Consider the following 18,922-nt stretch of genomic DNA (forward strand, 5'->3'; position numbering starts at 1 on the left):
CTCCCTGACAATTATTATCGTTAACGTAAATGTCTATCAGGGAATATTTATATTATCTCCCAGAGCCTAGATTGGTATAGAGTGCCTAATTGCTGAAAATTATCAAGGATGTTCGTGGGGAAATTGGGGACTAGTTAAGTGTTAGCGAAATCACGAAAGTGCAAAAGAGTTAACACAGTGTGGCTGAGACCACTGTCCTCAAGAAAGGCCTGCTTGCAAGATTGGCCCTTCACTGGTATCTGGGAACCCAGATTTTGGGAGGATTCCCTCCATTCCCTGATAATAGGCTCCCTATGCCTACGCTGTGCTACGATAATTCCTGCTGCTGAGAACCTGCTTTCCTTCTGGGAATCTGGAATTTGGGGACGTGCCACACGAAGTGCCTATATGACTTGCCCCCAGTGAAAGCCCGGGGAGCTGACTCTCTAAGGAACCTACCTGGTCGACAATCTTTGACACGCACGTTGCCACAACTCATTGCTGGGCGGCGTGTCCCGAGTGACTCCACAGGACAGGGTTTAGAAGCTTTTGCCTGGTTTCCTCTGGACTTCGTCTCATATGCCTTTCTCTTTCCTGATTCGACTTCCTTTCCTCTGGCCAAAATAAATCAGAGCCATGAACATTGCCATATGCTGAGTCCTGGGAATCCTCCCAGCAGATCATCAACCTGGGGGTGGTCTCAGAGACCCCGATCGACACCCAGCTTCCAGTTCTGGCGGGACCAGCAAAGCTGACACACTCATGCTTGGCTGGAGAGCAACATTGCCCTGTATACTGCGTGTCATTAAGATGTCCCTATCCTCTGACTCCGTCATCCCATTTTGGGAATATGTCCTGTTGAAACAGTTCCACAGAAAGAGGCACAAAGATATTCACCGGAGCTCATGCTAAATCCGGAAACAAAGTAAATGCCCAGGAAGAGGGAAAATGGCTAAGTAAATTATGTCACATCAATTCTAAGAAACGGATTAAAGTGAGATGTATAAAGATCACGAAGAAACACATGAAAAGGTGTTTCCGATGTTAACTTTTTTGAAGCTGAATACAAAACGGTGGGTACACTGACAGCAAAGAAAATAACAAACAGTAAGATCAAAAGTGACTCTTCCAAAGTGAAAATGGCCTGGGATGCCACGGGGGTGTGGACTTATCCACAAATAAATTAACCTTGACCGTCTCCGTAGGGATAAACTCAGAACTCTCTGGGGACTTGGTAGGAGCCTCTGGAAAGGTGTGAAAGGTGGCCCCAAGTCCTCTGGCTTTCATCACCTTGGATAAAGCGTTCAGGGTGTGCGCCTGGGGGGAAATGGAGGTTGGTGTTAAGCCAAAATTTTTATCCGGCTCGGCGTTCCAGGGCACAGGAGGGAAGCCTAAACTACACAAGCAAACACTTTCCCCACCGCAGCCCCTGCTTCCTGGAGCCCCGCCGCCCTTCCCCTGAGCCTCATTTGTCTCTTTCCCAACTCCCGCAACCCACCTCTGCACCGGCTCCCTGAGGCCCCTGGGCGCTGCCCCGCGGCGGGGAGCTCCCCCTAGGGACCCGCCCTCCGCCAGCTAATTGGGGAAGGGGCGGGGTCTAGAGGAAGTGGGCGGGCTCCTTGAGCCAGCCCCACCCACGTTTGCCCCTGAGGCTCCACCCCACCCGGTTTAGCGAATTCTCCCCTGTTGCTGGCACTTGGCCCAGTGGGGCCCCACCTGTCACTGCACATCAGAGGCTAGGCTGTAGAGTTCTACCAGAACCTACGTTAAGGTCCTTAGGGTTGCGAGAAAGCCATTAAAATACAGCCCCAGCAAACCCCCAAATCCAGGCATTTTTGTCCTGTCCTGGAGAGTTGTATATAAAGTTAAATCACAAGATGTGGGGTGTGGAAGGGGCAATGACTTGCTCAAGGACACCCAGCAAGTCATTGGAAGAGTCATTGGACACTGGAACCCAGTGTCCTGATTCCCTCCAGGCTGGGCTCAGTGACACCCACCCAGAGTGGATCTGAACACTTTTCCAGGTCAGTGACTGAGGAAACAGAATGTGTTCAAGCAGCACCGGCAGGTGAAATCTCCCCCAAGCCCCCCACATTTTTTAATTTTTTTTTTAATGTTTATTTATTTTTGAGAGAGACACAGACAGAATGTGAGTGGGTTAGGGGCAGAGAGAGAGGGAGACACAGAATCCGAAGCAGGCTCCAGGCTCCGAGCTGTCAGCACAGAGCCCGACGCGGGGCTCGAACCCACGAGCTGTGAGATCATGACCTGAGCCGAAGTCGGTCGCTCTACCGACTGAGCCACCCAGGCGCCCCATGCCCCCCACATTTTATTTTGAAAAATGTCAAACACATAGAAGCGTTGAAAGAATGGTACCGTGAACACCTATATACCCATCACCTAGATTCTACAATGAATGTTTTGTTCTATTCGCTTTGTCACATTTCCATCCCTTTACCATCGGTCAGTCTGAAATGGTTTCTAAGTTAAATGAAAAGCCAACCCCCACAGAAATATTCAGCCTCTACACTCACCAAGCCCTGGTTCATCCTGGAAGCACCTGCTGGCCTTGTTGGTCCTGTTCCATGTCTCCGGAGCATGTGTCCAGGGGACCTGGGCCAAAGTATCTGAGCAAACCACATGGCTATTCCAGGCTGTTCCAAGCTGCTCTACGTCACAGCCTGTGGTTGGCTTTACAAGAGGTGTCCCACGCGGCAGGCACCGCCGTCTCTAAACACGCTCATGGGGCCCCTTCCAGAGGTTCCAGGAGGTAGGAGCTGCCACTCCTTGGCAAAGCAGAGACCTGTCCCAGCTGTGCTGAGGCCACAGACACCAAAGAGACAATAGCCACCGGGAAAGCCTGTTTCTGGGCCCCCGGGGTTCCACCCAGTTCATCTTCATTGGGAAAAACGTCAAGGTCACTGAATGCCAGCCTGCCTGTCCCAGCTCTGGAGCAAGAACAGAGGAGAGAGAAGAGACAGACTCCACCCGCCCCACAGCCTCTGCTTTTGGGCTGGTTTTGTTCCAGAAGGTCACACCACTCAGCCGCCCCCTCAGGCAAGTGCTGGCGGCTGTCACCCCATCTCTGCTCCAGCTCTCTGCGCCCCCCCCCCCAACCAGTGTGGGCTTCACCGCCTCTCACCTGGGCCCCCGCAGTGGTCACTCCCCAGCTTCTTGTCCTTTCCTGATGCTTCTTTGCCCTGCAACCCCCTGGGGCTTCAAGCCAGCAGGGTCTCCCTCTTGTGCACTAACTCGGGGCACAGCTCCAACACCTGTGGCCGGGGGCCCCACTCACCAGCCTCAGACCTCCCTTCTCTCACCTCCCCCCGATACCGATGCCCCCTCTGAAATCCCCGCATTTGTGCTTTCCCCAATTTTTCCACCTGGCAAGTTCTCTTCACCTCTCCTTGGTGCCTCTCTCGTGAAAACAGAATCCAGTGCGAGCTCAGGTGCGTTGGCTGAACTTGTCCGCACACCCCGGGGCACCCTGTGCACACCGCTGTGGAGTGTGGCTTTGTCTGCGCCTAGTCGGCTACGAGTCTATTTCCCAGCCATGCAGAGCCGTGAGCGCTGCGCCCAGCTCCATCGGCCCCCCGAAAAGCTTCAAGGAAAGAGAGGAGGGTCTGCCAGTGGCGGGGGACAACCAAAAGCCGAGACACCTGGGAGCATTAGTTCTGGGAGCAGAAGCCACGGGGGAGGGGTGTCTGAGGAGGCCAACTGAGCCACACGAGAAGAGGCCCGGGCCACAGAGCAATCCGGGCCACACTGGGTCAGGGCAGAATCGCAGCCAGAGGTTCAGAACCGGAATCCCCACCTGCCGGTTCTTCCTTCAGAGGATCCAAACAAACTCAAGGTCAAGTCTCAGTTAGTGACTGAGTGACCTTGGGCAGTCACTTAATCTTGCTGGGGAGGGCCTCGGTGTCCTCATCTGTGGAACGGGGTTGGAAATACCTGCCTTGGATGATTGGGAGGGTTGAGCAAGATAACGGACAGTGCTTTGCAAACCCTCCAGCTCTGCGGAGCCAGAACAGGCACGCATCGCACAGTATCACTAATTTGCCCTTGCCTGCCACAGGCTCACACCTCCTCCCGGGAGAAGGGGACATCACACCGGTACCTGCCCTGTGCCCTGTCGTCCACACTTCGTCCACCTTCTCACGGGAGCCCTGCATCCACGGGGGAGCCGAAAGGATTAGTGTTGCCAGTTCCCAGGCTCCCAAAGGGGCAGGGGCTGCTCAGGGTCATGTGGCAGTTGGGAGGCTGGGCCCAAAGCCCCACATCCTGTCTGGGAGCCAAAACAGGTGTCTTTTCTCACCGCCCCAGAAGTCTGGGCTTTGATCCCTCTCCGTATTTGATCCCTCTCCCCCTATGCTGTATTGAGGTCTCCAGCCAGGCGGGCAGGGGACAGAACTGAGGGGCAGCTGAGTTGGGCCTCGCACAGACATCTCACACGCATACACGCGCACACACACACATACACACACACACACACACACATACACGCCCTTCCTTTTCTTTCCTGAGCTCACGTGGGTGCCGCCCAGTTCCCAGGGCAACAGTCAACACAGACAGAGGCTGAAAACGAAGCTGGGCTCGAGGGCTGTCCCACCACTCTGAGCTTGGGGTCTTGAGGGGCGGCGACCCCTGCCAGGCTCCCCTGGGGTTCAGAGGGAGGGGGGGATCCCAGGAGGGTTCCGAGCTCAGACAGGAGTCTCTCTGTCTCTGTCTCTCTCTCTCAGTCTGTCTTTTTGTCTCTTTCTCTCTCCCTCTCCCTCCCTCTGTCTCTCTCAGTCTGTCTCTCTCTCTCACACACACACACACACACACACACGGATCCATGGGGAGTCACCCCCACCCTGGGTTCCAGAGAACCACATCCGCTGGGTACCAGCTCCCCTCCACCAGGCTGTCCGCCTTACACACCCCCACTGCCCGGAGCGGCCCCGCAGTGGGCAGGGGTCTCGCTGGCGGTCGCCGAGCCCCCCAGGCCCCCGGAACTGATGGTGTGCAGCAGGATCAACTGTGGAGGGAACTCCTGGAGGCCGAGAGAAGGGGCCAGCAGCGCTGGTGAGTGTTCTGCCTGACCCCCAGCCCAACTCAGGGTCTAGGAAGCTTCTGGAAACAGAGAGACAGATGAGAAGGAGTAAGCCAGGCAAACGGTGTTGATGGAGAAGTGCTCAGGGCCAGGGGGCCGGGAGCACATGCTTTGGCCGGACTTGAGCCGGAGGGTGGGAGAGGTGGGCAGGGGCCAGGTGACCCACCTCGTTCATTCTGGGGTCCCGTCTGCCTTTGGAGTGGCCCCTCCAGGTGGTGCTCCCGGGACTGACTGCGGGGGGCCGGCCAGGACATGGGGAGGGCGGCTTTCTGGGGGAGCCCTGGCCCTCAGACCAGGGGAAGGACGTCCCTGCAGGCATCACTCGGTCCAGATGCCGTTAGGAGGGCCACCTTGTCGGGCCGCGACACGGGACGGCCTGGACCTGGCTCCCGGAGCATGCACTCTCAGGACAGGGCGGCCAAGGAGCTAGTGGAGAGAAGAAAAAGTAGGGTATGACTGTGTCGTGGGGAGAGAGGCGCTCCGAGGGCCTCCGGGACAACACGGCACTCGGGGGTAGGGGTGACGAGTCTCCTGCCTGGATGATTAACGGAGGCGGCTCTGGGGTGGAGACTCGGAGGGCTGGCTGGCTTTCAAGCCCCCGAAACCCGTCCAGCTGGAGCCGGACATCAGTAGTCCAGAGCTGGGCACTGGACCCACAGGGACAAAAAGCAGAGAGGTGGCCAGGAGGGGAGGGAGAAGGGAAGTGACCACCAAGAGACACGGGGTTTCTTTTGGGGGCGACGGACATGGTGGCGATGGTGCATAACTCGGAATATACCGGAAACCACTGGACCACACACTGTAGGAGGATGAACGTTATGACATGTGGATTTGATCTCGAGTGAACCAAAAAGGAAACCGGTGAACAGAAAGAAAAGAAACTGGCCCTGGAAAGGTGATAAGCTTTCCCTGGAAGGGCATGACGGGTCTCCAGCGGTGAGGTCATAGCACAGAGCTGGCAACGTTCAGTCGCTGGACGGAAAAGTAGCCAGGAGACCAGAGAAGAAAGGGTCTCAGAAACCAAGAGGACAGGGTTGAGGGAAATCCAGAACCGTTCAGCCCGACAGAAATACGAGTCACAGGCGTACTTTTCCATATTCTAGTAGCAACCTTAAAAAAATGTAACAAGAAATTAGGGAAATCCATTTTAATAACACACGTTTTTGTGTTTTTTATTTATTTTTGAGAGAAAGAGAGAATGAGGGAGGGGCTGGGAGTGGGGGGTGGGGGTGGGACAGAGGATCAGAAGGGGGCTCTGGGCTGACAGCAGCGAGCCAGACGCGGGGCTTGAACTCACGAACCGTGAGGTCATGACTTGAGCCAAAGTCGGACGCTCAACCGACTGAGCCACCCAGGCACCTCTTCATAACATATCTTACCGAAAATATTATCTTTTGGGCATGCAGTCAATATTTTAAAAAGAATTAAAGAGATACTTGCCTCCTTCTTTGTACCAAGTCTGTGAAATCCGGTCTGTATATTTTGCACTCACAGCAGACCTCGACTCACAGGTGCTCGGTAAACCAACCTCCTGGGGTTTTACAGACAGAGAAACTGAGGGCCCAAGAACACAGTGACCTCGTCAGGGCCACACAGCAAGCGAAGCGGGCTGCAGGCGAAGCCAGGACAGGGGCCCCGCGTTCTCTCCTCATACCCTGCTGCCTCCCGCTAAGTCTTAGCCAGGCTCTGAGGCCAAGGCCCGTGCCTTCTGTCAACTCAAAACCAAAGCTATTGAAACGTGGCTCCCTCGTGACAGGAAAGGGGGTGATGGTGGGGGGGGGAGGGTCAGGACACTTGGGGAAGATGGAAGGAAATGAACGGGCAGAGCGGGGAGAGTGCGGCATAGAAGGGCAGAGGGGAGACACGCCCCCAGGGAAGGCTCGGGCAGGAAGGTTCCAGATGTCTCCAGACGGCTATACACAGGAGACTCAGTTCAAAGCCTGAGCATGGACTTTGAACAATCAGGCAATTTGGAGAACAACCAAAAAGAACCTCTAGAAATAAAAATCCGTAACGTGGAAATACAAAACACAACTGGAATGAGGATTCATAAACTCAGATAGACGCGTTGCAATTACTCAGAGGGGGACCCCACGGAGGGATCAGAACCCTAGAGAACAGAACCAACATACCCTTCACCAGAGCTCCTCAAGGAGAGACTGGGAGAGATGAAATATTTGAGGAGAAAATGTCCAAGAACTTTCTAGAATCAAAGAAATGCATGCCTCCACAGACACTGGAGGATGTGCTCCACGGCAGGAGAGTGAACAAGGAAGGAAGGCCCGGGATTCAGAAAGAGAGAATCCCCGGAGTGGAGGTCGGGACGGCAGGAGCAGGTCCTGGGCAGCAGCCCCGGTGGGCACTGGGCGACCCGGGCTCCTGGACGGCGGCCTCCGGAGAACAAATGTGAGAGAGACAGCTGATTACCTGTTGCATCTGATTGTGCAGAAAATCATGCCGCAAGGGGCTTCACAATTTTGTTGGAGGGTTTGGAATCAGTGATATGAACAGAGAAAGCTAAAAAAAAAAACAAAGGAGAAAAGATGGGAGGGGCGTCTGGGTAGCTCAGTCCGTTGAGCGTCCGACTCTTGATTTTGGCTCAAGTCATGATCCCGGGGTCATGGGATCGAACCCTGTGTCGGGCTCGGTGCTGAGCACCGAGTTTGCTTAAGATTCTCTCTCTCCCTCTGTCTCTCTCCCATTTGTTCTCTTTCTCTCTCTTTCTCTCGAAAAAAGCAAACAGGGACAAGATGTGATTATGAACCCCAGAAAAAATTTTTAAGCCGTACAAGGAACTGAGCTCATATGATCTTAGGTAGTTGCTCCATGAAGTTCATTTACAGAAACCCGAGGATGTAAACAATACATATCGACTGAGCCAAAATCTAGCACAGAATAATTTTGGAGGAAGTGAGGGGAAGGAAAGGGGCAAGAGACCTAACTCAAAATCTCCCATAACTGAAAGTCCACAGATACGCTTACAGTTTCAAAAACTCAAAAAAGGGCAACCTAGGTTTATTGTTCCAGAACATGGTGGCGAGACGCCCAAAGAAACAGCCAAAGCCGTGGAAACTTGACCCCAGGCTGGGGGCGCTCAGGGGCTGTGAGGACGGGGGCACAGAAGCCTGTTTTTATTATGTCTTATGGAATTGTTCAACTCCTTAGGAACAGATTAAAATAAAAATTACCCTAGCAACACAGGTAATGCCCTTCTCCTCGTGATCCCTGTGTCTGTCCCTGTCCCCTGCCCCTTCCCGCCTTCCTCTGCCGCACGCTCCGGACGCGCAGTGGGTGAGCGGAAACTGGTTTTTCTTCACCAAATACTCGGGGGCTCCCCTGTGGCCATAAAGATGCAGAGGCACACGGCGGGGGGGGGGGGGGGGGGGGGGGGGGGGGGACTCGCACCACTGGGTTTCTCACCGCGGGCTATGTCCCCTGGCACTGTTTGTTCGACCCAAGGAGACGTCAGGAATGCTGGAAATATTTGTTCGTTCTACAGGACGCGCACCCGCTGCGTTTTCCGTGTTTGTTTCACTTGATCATGGAAGCTCCTTCCATGACGTAACACGTGCATCGGCGGCCTCGACTCATTCCCTTGACGCCGCGAAAGTCCCTTATAAAAAAATGCCACAGGGAGATGTAACACCGCCCACGTGTTTTCCTTTCCAGGGCTCAGAACTGGAGTTTCTTGAAAGACTATGATCCCCTGGTAAGGCCGGCGATGTTCCTGTCGCGCACCCTTGAACCGGGAATGTCCCCGCACTCATCTGACATTGATTGAGGACCTACTGTGTGTTAGATGCTGGAATGTGCAGAGACAAAAACCAAAATGCTCTCTTGTTTCAAGACACTCGGGGTCAGGGGAAGAGAAAATGCTTCGAGCATTTAGGTGTTAGTTCTCCCCAGTGTTTCTTGATTTTATGAAGATGAACCAACTAGAAATGTTTTCCCCCGTGTGAGGATGTCAGCCATGTGCAGTGAGGGGTATGCGGTGTTTTCCTTATGGAGAATGAGCTTGGGCGGGCATATTTGTAAACCAATTCCCCGCTTTGACATCGCCACCTCCGGTCCATCCTCCATATTGCTACCGGAGTAATTTTCCCAAGCCACAAAACTGGCCATATTCCTCCCCTGCTTAAAATCCTTCAATAAATCTGCGTGTCTCGGGGTGGCTTACAATGCTTCTCGCGATCTAGCCCTGCCTGCCTCCCCACGCTGACCTACACGCTGTTTTGGTGAGGCCTCTGTGCATGCCGTTCCCCTGCCTGGTGTGCCCTTCCCACCTTGTCCGCATGAGGGGCTCTTAAGTCTTGGTCATCCTTCAAGACCCCACTCAATTCCCTCCTCCTGTGACATCTGTCCTTCCTGAGCGGGTTCAATCAGATCACTCTGTTCTTGACTGGCCAGCGTATCCAACCCCCTCCTTTGGTAGAGCGCGTCGTGTTTCAATGCTCAGTTTCACCAGGCAGTGGGCTCCCTGAGAAGGGACAAAGATGGCTTCATCGCTGTACCCCACCCGCCAGCTGTGCCCTACCCCCCAGCGTCCAAAAAATAGTTGGCGCTCCGTTAATGTCGGAGGAGTGACCCAATGGGAGAATGGATCATGAGACCTGAAATCCTACACTGAGCCCCTGGTCTGGGCTTCCAGCCCCCGGAGTCCCCCTGCCAGGAGCTAGGTGTTAGCCACCCGATCACCGAAACCTGAGTCACGTCCAAAGGTGGGGCCACCCGGGCACTGGCCTTCCTCAGTGAAAGCCAGCATCCTATTATTCCACTGGCCCTGCAACTTCTATTTGACACGGGGTAGCACGGAGTTAACCCTTGTTTCAACAAGGGCTCACCCGATTATGCTCAGCTCATGCATTTACTCACCTTTCAGTCACCGAAGTCACCAGAAACACCTGCGCAAATGTCCAGAGCGGCACCCCCAGACTGGGAATCAACCCCAACGCCGTCCGCGGCAGCAGGGGTGAATGATGGGGAATGTTCGTGCAAGCCACGCAGTGGCACGCGGGGTAGCAAGGGCAACGAATGCGCTGCAGCCACACCCAGAAAAATGTGGATGAACCCGGAAAACGTTCAGGGGAGAAAGGAGCCACGGTCTTTTTAAGATAAAAGAGAAGACAAAGTTCAACACCGGGCAAAACCCGGGAATTAGGGAGCCCAGGACGCGTCGGGGGTGGAGACTGGCTGCGGGGTAGGGAGGAAGTGTGTCCGGGTCCTGTGGTCATTTCTCGATCTGGGTGCGGCTGCCCAGACAGGCCCACGTCGTGGCGGCTTGTGGAGCTGCACGGTTGGGGACGTTCCTGCGTGTGTGTTAGACTTCGAGTAAAAGCTCACCCCGGAACCAACCCTCTGCGCTCCCACCGGACGTGAGGCAGCGTCTCAGGTCACAGGGATAGAGAGAGGAGTCAGACCCGGTCCCTCCCGGGTCCCTGGAGGTCAAGCATCAAAGTGAAGGGGTCAGGGGAGCGGCCGAGCTAGGGAGCCCCGGGTGAGGAAGACGCATTTGGCCATAGATGAGGAGTCTCCTGACCCTTCCGGGCTCCCAGGTCAGAACTGGGACGGAAGCAGCCGGAGAAGGCAGCCTGCTGAGGCCACCTGCCCCCTGCCCCCTGCGTCCCCTTCCCTGCTAAGGGCTTGGCCGCCTGCAGGCCTCTCCTGCTTTCCCTGCCGCCTGTGACACAAACTGTCCCCGCTCTCAGGGCGAGAAGAAGGCGCCTGTGACGTTGCCGGAGAACGTGCCTTTCTTTTCCGACGCAGTCCCCAGTTCCACGAACCAGGTTGTGGGCAGCAGGGTGGACACGCCCCTGGGGCAAACCCTCATCGGCATGGACTTCTTCTTCGTGGAGGGGGTCCGGAAGAAGAAGCTGGAAGCCGAGCTGCAGCCCGTGTAGGAGGAGGAGGGCCAGGGCCGGCGGGCCTGCCCCAGGTGGGTGTGCGAGTGGCGCGGGGAGGCCGCGGCCCGGGTCAACCGCCCACGCGTGTCAACCGGCCCCGCCTTCCCTCCCGCGCGGCCCTTCCGAGCGCCGCACTGGCCCATTTTCACACACGAGATCAGAAGGACTCCAGGGACCCGCCCAGGGTCATAGAGCAGGCGGCGGTTGGGACTCCCTCTCGAGGCCGGTGACGGGCCCTGTGTGGCGTTGAACAGGTTGTTCGAACCCTCCGTGCCTCCATTTCCCCACCTGTAGCCCGGTGCGTTTGTTTCCCCTTAACGAATGGCCACCCAGCGAGTGACAGAAAACAGCACATATGTATGATCTCGCCGCGCTGGGCGTGCCCGGGCCTGGTTTGTTTCTGGAGGCCAAAGGCCTCTTGCGGGTAGGGTAACATATCCGCGGGCCCCAGGGATTAAGACATGGGCGCCACCGGTGGGCCAGGTTTTCTGCCACCACATACACAGGTAATAAAAGTACTGATTTTATAAGGTTGAAATGAGCTTCCGATGGCCTGCGGGTGTGTTTGCGGAGGACGCCCCTCTTTCGGGAGGGAGAGTAGCATCCCGGCGAACCATCCAGGGAAGATGCGGGTCCCCACACAGGGGCCGCGGAGAGGTCCGCTCCCGGGTCGGTCTCTCCGTCTCCCTCGTCCCCGTGTGATGGTCTGCGAGGTCACGGTCAGGCTGGAGCTGAGCCGGGAGGAGCCGTCCCACGGAGCCCGAGCTGAGGCCCCGTCAGCTGCCCCTGGGAGCCTGTGACCCGGACCCACTCCGAGCCCTCTGTGCTCCGGGGAGGACACGGAGGGGCCCGGGCCCGGGCTCAGCCACAGCAGGAAAGGGGAGCAGGGCGGCTGGGGTCCAGATGGGGTCTTTTTTATGTTTATTTATTTCTGAGACAGAGAGAGGCAGAGGACGAGCAGGGGAGGGGCATGGAGAGAGGGGGAGACGCAGAATCCGGAGCGGGCTCCAGGCTCCGAGCTGTCGGCCCAGAGCGCAACGCAGGCCTCGAACTCACGAGCAGTGAGGTCATGACCTGAGCCGGAGTCGGACGCTCAACCGACCCAGCCACCCAGACGCCCCAGGATGGGGTCTTATTTCCGTTTGAGAGAGAGGGTGAAGCAGGAGATATTCTGGGAACTCCCAGGAGGTGGGAAGGGTCGAGGTAAAATGCAGATGCGGGGAGAGGAGCCCAACAGACCAGAGGGAATCATCCAGAATCCAGAGCTTCTCTGCCTGCCCCTGGAGGGAGGGAGGGAGGCCCAGGGACGGGCGTGGGCTCCGCCACTCCCTGGGAGAACAGCCACTTACGGACAATGCGATTGTTGAGCACAGGCTCTGTGCTTGGCACAGGACCTGAATGGTCTCTTTTATAAGGATCATTGTCACCATTTGAGAGGTTTGGAGACTAAGCCAAAACTCCATTCCGTCCGGCCAGGGTCCCACAGCTGGCGAAGAGCCAGGCTGATGCCTGACTCACCACCCTCTCCTCTCCGGGCCTCAGTCTCCACAGCTATAAAATGGGGGAGGAGGGACTGATTCCCAGGACCTCGCCAGCTCAGGGCTGTACCTCTGGGCACGCAGGGGTGCAGGGGGTACCGAATCCTGCCGGTTTACAGGTGCATGCGTTGGTTGCAGTCGTGCTGAGTGACATCCCACTCCGTCTCTGGCTCCCGGGTCCCCATGATCTTGACTGGCTCGGCTGGACTTGGCTCGAAGCTGCAGGTGGGGTCCAAGTCCGTCCACATGTCTCTCATTATCTCGGACCCACGGCTTCCTGGGGCACGTTCTCATGGCACTCGCGAGGCTTCTGCGTGTGCACATCCACTGACGTTTCATCGGCTAAGCAAGTCACGCGGCCGAGCCCAGCCTCACGAGGGCAAGAAAGCACACTCTGCCCACAGCGGGAGCATCAGAAGGCAAATCTTGGCTGAATAATCGTCCCAACTAGGACGCAGAGGATCCGACCAATTCCATGAGGGCCTTTGGGCAATAGGTAGTTCTTTGTAAACTGAGCTGGTCCTTGAGAAAAGGTCAGGGAGATGGGGGAGGGGAGGGCTTTTCTGCTGGATGGGAGAGACAGTGCCAGAAAGGGCTGCAAGGCACGGTGGGGGGCGGGGGCGGGGGGGGGGGGCCAGCCGGGAGACCAGCGCTGAGCAGAGAGCCCTGGGGAGTAGCCTCGTTCTGCACCCCGCCTGTGCGTGGTACCATCACGGGAGACCCCTCCTCACGGCCGGCCAGCTGTACCTTCCCTTCCCTGTCACGTCTGCCCTCTTCTTGAGAGGATGCCTGCTTCCACCTTCCCACAACCGGGCCACGTCACCCACTGGGAGCCAAGAAGATCGGGGCCACGGGGCATCTGCTATATGTCTCCTTTGGAGCGGAACGAAGAAGGCTGGATGGGCCAGGAGGAGAAGTGGGTACCAAGCCAGCACCAGCAAAGGCACCAGTAAAGCCGAAAGGGGCATTAGAGACAGGGAGATGAGGCCAAGGCCAAGGCCAGGAAGAAGCTGGATACAGCTAATGAGCTAGTGAGGCTGAAGGGTTCTTTCTGCCTTTTTTTTTTTTTTTTAAGTAGGTTTCACACCCAGCGCAGAACCCAGTGCGGGGCTTGACATCATGACTGTGACATCAGGACCTGAGCTGAGATCAAGGGTCGGATGCTTCGCCCACGGAGCCACCCAGGGGCTCCTCTGTCCTCGCTTTATCACTGCTTCTCTGAGCACCCCTGCCTCATTCTCCTCTCTGAGACAGAACCAGATTCTCTCCTTATATGCAAAAAAAAAAAAAAAAAAAAAGAGAGAGAGAGAGAGAGAGAGAGAGAGACCACTTTCCAGGAAGCATACAGGGTGAGTCCGGACTTCTTCCTGTTCCAGAAAGCGAGGAAGTGTTCAAAACGGGATGGGGGAGCATGGAAGGCATGGATGGAAGAGTCAACTCGAAGGGGCCCCCACTGGCCAAATTTGGGACAAGGTGACTTTCAAAATGATGCCCATACGTCACTGCCCTTACAACTTCCAGGCAAAGCCAGTGCCCGCAAATCCCATCAAAGAATAATAATAATAAAGAAGCCATGTGTTCATATCAATAAATGTTTTCGATCTTAAGCAGAGGAAGAAAAGCTCTTCTCTACTGGAAAACGTAGAATAAATGATAAAAACAGAAAATCACCGTTTTATCACCGACTTCAGTAAGAACCAGTAAAAGACACTAAACGCACTGGGTAAAGATTCACAGGGAGTGATAAAAGGTGACGTCTGGGAGGCTCCCCTTAACCACGTTGTTAAACTTATCCTCACTAACAAGAGTACAGCTGACATCATGTGGTGTGACCCGCTTCCTGCCTGATGGGACCCCCTGTGGAGGAGCACCCACCTGGGGAGCACTCCCCCCCCCACCCCCTATAACCTGAGCCGCATCATGAAGACACGCTAGGCACAACCCAACGGGGTGGGGGGCGGGGGGCATTCTGCCGAACAGCCGGCCCTGATTCTTCAAAACGTCAATATCAGGGTGCCCGGGGGGGCTCAGTCAATCGAGCGTCTGACTCTTGAATTTGGCTCAGTTCATGATAATCACATCAAGGTTATGTAGAAGAATGCCTCCTGTTCTTTTTTTAAAATGTTTTATTTATTGTTGCAAGCGAGAGCGAGTGTGAGTGCGGAGGGGCAGAGAGAGAGGGAGACGCAGAATCCGAAGCAGGCTCCAGGCTCTGAGCTGTCAGCACAGAGCCCGATGCTTGAACCCACAAACTGTGAGATCATGACCTGAGCCGAAGTCGGACGCTTAACCGACGAGCCACCCAGGCGCCCCTGAATGCCTTCCATTCTTTTTTTTTTTTTATTTTATTTTTTTTTTTTTTTAATTTTTTTTTTCAACGTTTTTTATTTATTTTTGGGACAGAGAGAGACAGAGCATGAACGGGGGAGGGGCAGAGAAAGAGGGAGACACAGAATCGGAAACAGGCTCCAGGCTCCGAGCCATCAGCCCAGAGCCTGACGCGGGGCTCGAACTCACGGACCGCGAGATCGTGACCTGGCTGAAGTCGGACGCTTAACCGACTGCGCCACCCAGGCGCCCCTGAATGCCTTCCATTCTTAAGGGATGTACGAGGAGTAGTTAGGGGGAAAGTGTCATGATGTCTAAAACTCCCTTGCAAATGGTTTGACCACCACAAAATGTGTGCGGTATGTAAATAGAAACAAAGCAAATGTGGACAAGAATGTTAACAATTGACAAACGTAAGTAAAGAGCCTATGGATGGTCGCTGAAGTGTTCTTGCAACCTTTCTGTCGGTTTGGGAATCTTAAAAACAAACACACGTGGTGACAGTGGAATGGCCACAGCCAATGGTTCCTGGGTTGACGGCTCCCCTACTGAAAAGCCGGGATGATAACGGAATCCGTCAGCGCTCAGCCCCGAATTCCCCGGGAAGATGTGGTGTGACCAGCTTCCGGGGTGGGGGTCAGGCTGGTGTGACAGGCTGTCACCCGTCTAACCGTGTAGATGGGGAAGAAGCAGAGGTCTTCCAGATGGGGACAGGTGTTGTGGGCTGGAGAGATACCCCATTGGGTGTGCACTTAGCCCCTATCCTGGCAACTCCCCACCCGCCTAGGATACAGAGGAGTCCCCAAGGTCAGCCACTCGGATGGGCCAACATGTTATGGGATGTCCCAGCTGGGACCTGGGGCCCGGGGCTCCCCACCTTCCTGCAGGGCCCAAACCTGACTCCACCTAGAGCCACCCTCTCCCCACAGCCTCAGGAGCAAAGCCAGTATTCACGAATCCCAAAAATACTTTGCTAGTTTGCACTCGGTAAGGAATCACCATAAATGAAACGCCTACTGTGTACCTCGCAGGAAATTTGTGAGGTGCGTTATGATTATCCCCATTTTAAAATGAAGAAATTGAGGCCTAGGGAAGTTAAGGGCTTGACCATCTCGTGTAGCCGGTGAGGGCCATGCTGGGAAGACAGCAGAGGTTTGCAGGACGCCTGGGTCCCGCGCCCACATCAGCCACATCCGGGGCTTCATGCAAAGCAGCCAGGGCAGGGAGAGGCTCACAGCCAGGGGGAGACCCTCTTCCTACAGCCCCACCGCAGCCGGCGGACCCCCAGAGCTGGCGGCTTCTGTCTTCGGCCTGGTGGTTGTTTGTCCCACACCAGAGAAGGAGAGCTGCGTCTCACAGAGCTGCCTTGGGCGGAGAGTGCTTCCAGAAGAGAAGGGGCAGGCTGGGCCCCGGGCTGGAGCCACTCTCTCCTGGAGCTGTTCCTGCGGAGCCAGGATGAGCAGAGGGAGAGCAGATGAGGAGGGAGAAGAGGGAACCGCAAAGTGGAGAAAGCCTCAGAGCTTCAGCAGGTAAGCGGAGCGCCATGGTGCAAGCCACGCAGCAGGCCCTCTGCAGATTCTAGATGCTTCTACTGTTGTCACTCCTGCTACTGCAAAGCCTTTGATGCTTGTGAGAAGGCTCCTGACTCCCCCGTCTTACTTCCTACAAGCAGCAACTGTCCGCTGATGAGCAATCAAACCCCACCGCACATACGGAAGCAGGAACAGCTTGCACCCACGTCACATTGTCTGAGAATGCGCTGGGTTCACTGAAACCAGGGAGGGCACCTAGTCAGCTGTGTGGGTTCCCCTTGCCATGACGCCTCCACAGCCCTGAGGCACAATCCCGGATCCAGACAGAGCAGAGATGCTCCCCGTCGGTGCTCCTGAGGGCAGGCTCACCACCTCCTTCTCTTCCAGGGGTGTCCTCTGCCCCCTGCGTGGTGCCCGGCATGCTCGTGCCCTCTTCCGTCTCCATTCTCAGCCGCTCATGGGACAGAACCCAGAACTCAAAACCACAGGTCCACGGCCAAGTCCAGACGAGTCATTTGTGTTCAGAGCAGCAGGGCACTCTGGAAGGGTCAGGGAGAGCGGGTGCGGAGGGCGGGGAGTCCCCTTTGCCCCGAGATGGTCGCAGACACAGCCGTGGTGATGTTTCTGCCAGACTTCCTGCAGCCTTGGTCCTCGCAGCTGGCCCCTGGCCCTGGGGCTCAGACACTCTCTCTCTTCCCCACGCCCTGGGTCCAGGGCCCTCTCCAGTCCGCCCATCTCCTTGCACTGGGAGCCCTGCAGCCTGTCTGAGCCCTCGGCGCTGGAGGGAAATGAGATGGGAAACTGTGGGGAATAGGCTTAGAAATCCCCCGGGCTTACACCAATGGGTTAACAAGGCATAAAGAATTACAAAGCCATAGGGTGCTCTCACCTAAGTTTGGGTAAATGAGATGAGACCCCCAGAATAGAGAGGGAGGGGCAAAGGCCCCAGAATAGAGAGGGGGGCAAAGGTCCCCAATACAAAGGTATATGAGGTAAGCAAGATGAGGCGTTCAGGGCAGAAGCGCCCCCCAACTTAGTACTATAGCAGGAAGCTGCTTAACACAGGAAGGAAGGACCAAATTAGGTAAGCAGGTAAATAGGGTATAGACGGCTGTGCTTCGGGAGAAGCTGCCCAGAGCAAAGATGATGAACAAAAGAAAATGTGCCTTGTTAACCCTGAGGTTAAGTGTCCTACCTGTCTCATCCCTGAGGCTAAGATAAACCGAGGTGGTGCCTCGTGTCATGTCCGCTGTAAACATCCTCCCACCTGACTGCCCAGTGCCAGGATTTTGTTTTGTTATTAACCCAAACCCCTAACCCTGAATATCTTCAAGACCCCCTTTCCCTCATGTCCATGAGTTAATGTTCACAGATTCATAGTTTCTCTGTGCACGTCCATGGCCATGTTTGTAAGCCTTCTGATCCTAATAAAAATGGGGCAAGGACCCTTACTCGAGGCTCTTGTCTCCTCCGGGACGTTAGCCATCTCTCGCATTTTAATCCTGCGTCCCGCTCTCTTGCTGGACAAGAGAGAACTTTAGACCCACAGTCTGCGACAGGAAATCAGGGCTGCATGGCACGGACTTTGGACAAAAAGCTCCCACTCACCCTATGGTGGCCTCAGCCCTCAACCTTCAGCTTCGACACCCACACATATCAGAGCACCAATGGTTTAGACCAGGTCCGCCCTGCATGACTCCCCCCACACCCTAGCATCCAGGGAGGCACGAGCAACAGAAATTTTGTCTTGTGTCCAAAGCACCCGACATCCTGCTAGCTTTGCCCTGTAGTCTCCGTGCTGCAAGCTGAGGGCGCGGCCCTGTGAAGTCACTGTCTGTGGCGGTGGAGCCACAATGAGGCTGGCCCTGGCAATCGGGCCTCTCGCGTGACCAAGCTCCTGCCAAGCAGGTGCGTCCCCAGGAGACCCAGAATGCAGAAGGCACAACCCCAGGACCCTTCCGCAAGTACAGAGACACAGCAGTGGGTCCTTCTGGGACAGCTGGGCCGGGATGCCCTGTGGCAGGCCCCAGCTTCGAGAACACTGGGCAGCAGCGGAGGCAGCCTCCTGCGGTGGGGGACACACGCACACAGTTTGCCTCCCGGGGACGTTCTTCAGCGAGTTTTCTGTTCCTTAGAGACTCTTTCCAACATCTGCTTCCTCGTCCTTACGCTGCTCAACACTGGGTGACCATAATTAAGCTAACGAAAGCGGGGGACCGTGTGGTCTGTAACTGAACCTTCACCAACACATTCTTCTTGGCAGAGAACTTCCGGACCCCTCAAAGTTCCAGAACGTCCCGTTGTCTCCTGGGACCCTGTCTGGGAGGCTCGCCCAGACTCGTTTTGAATTTACCGTAGGGAGCAACCTCACAAGCGTGCAAGTCTGTGACGCAAAGAGAAGTTACGTTGACCCTTTGGTTCCCACGGGCCGTGGCGACCAACTGAGCCACCCAGGCGCCCCTGAATGTTTTTGTTAAAAGGAAGATCCTGGTTCAGCAGGTGTATGTGATACATGATATATACATATATATATGTGTATATATATATATA

At 55.7% G+C, this 18,922-nt stretch overlaps 1 protein-coding gene across 2 annotated transcripts; it reads left to right on the forward strand.

Moving 5' to 3' along the window:
* Window positions 1-4,560: 4,560 nt before the first annotated feature.
* CIMIP5 (ciliary microtubule inner protein 5) lies at window positions 4,561-13,054 on the forward strand. Of its 2 annotated transcripts, XM_086700022.1 has the most exons (4): window positions 4,561-5,046; window positions 8,744-8,783; window positions 10,780-11,006; window positions 12,632-13,054. In XM_086700022.1, the coding sequence occupies exons 1-3, from the start codon at window positions 4,817-4,819 to the stop codon at window positions 10,969-10,971; spliced, it is 462 nt and encodes a 153-aa protein (XP_086556148.1). In that variant the 5' UTR covers window positions 4,561-4,816; the 3' UTR covers window positions 10,972-11,006; window positions 12,632-13,054. The 2 variants fall into 2 exon arrangements, with proteins under 2 accessions (XP_086556148.1, XP_025783208.1); XM_025927423.2 differs by lacking the exon at window positions 12,632-13,054 and having other exon boundaries at window positions 10,780-11,516.
* Window positions 13,055-18,922: the final 5,868 nt, after the last annotated feature.

Source organism: Puma concolor, chromosome A3 (genome assembly GCF_028749965.1).
Source record: "Puma concolor isolate L17-30 chromosome A3, mPumCon1.1.hap2, whole genome shotgun sequence".
Lineage (NCBI taxonomy): Eukaryota > Metazoa > Chordata > Mammalia > Carnivora > Felidae > Puma > Puma concolor.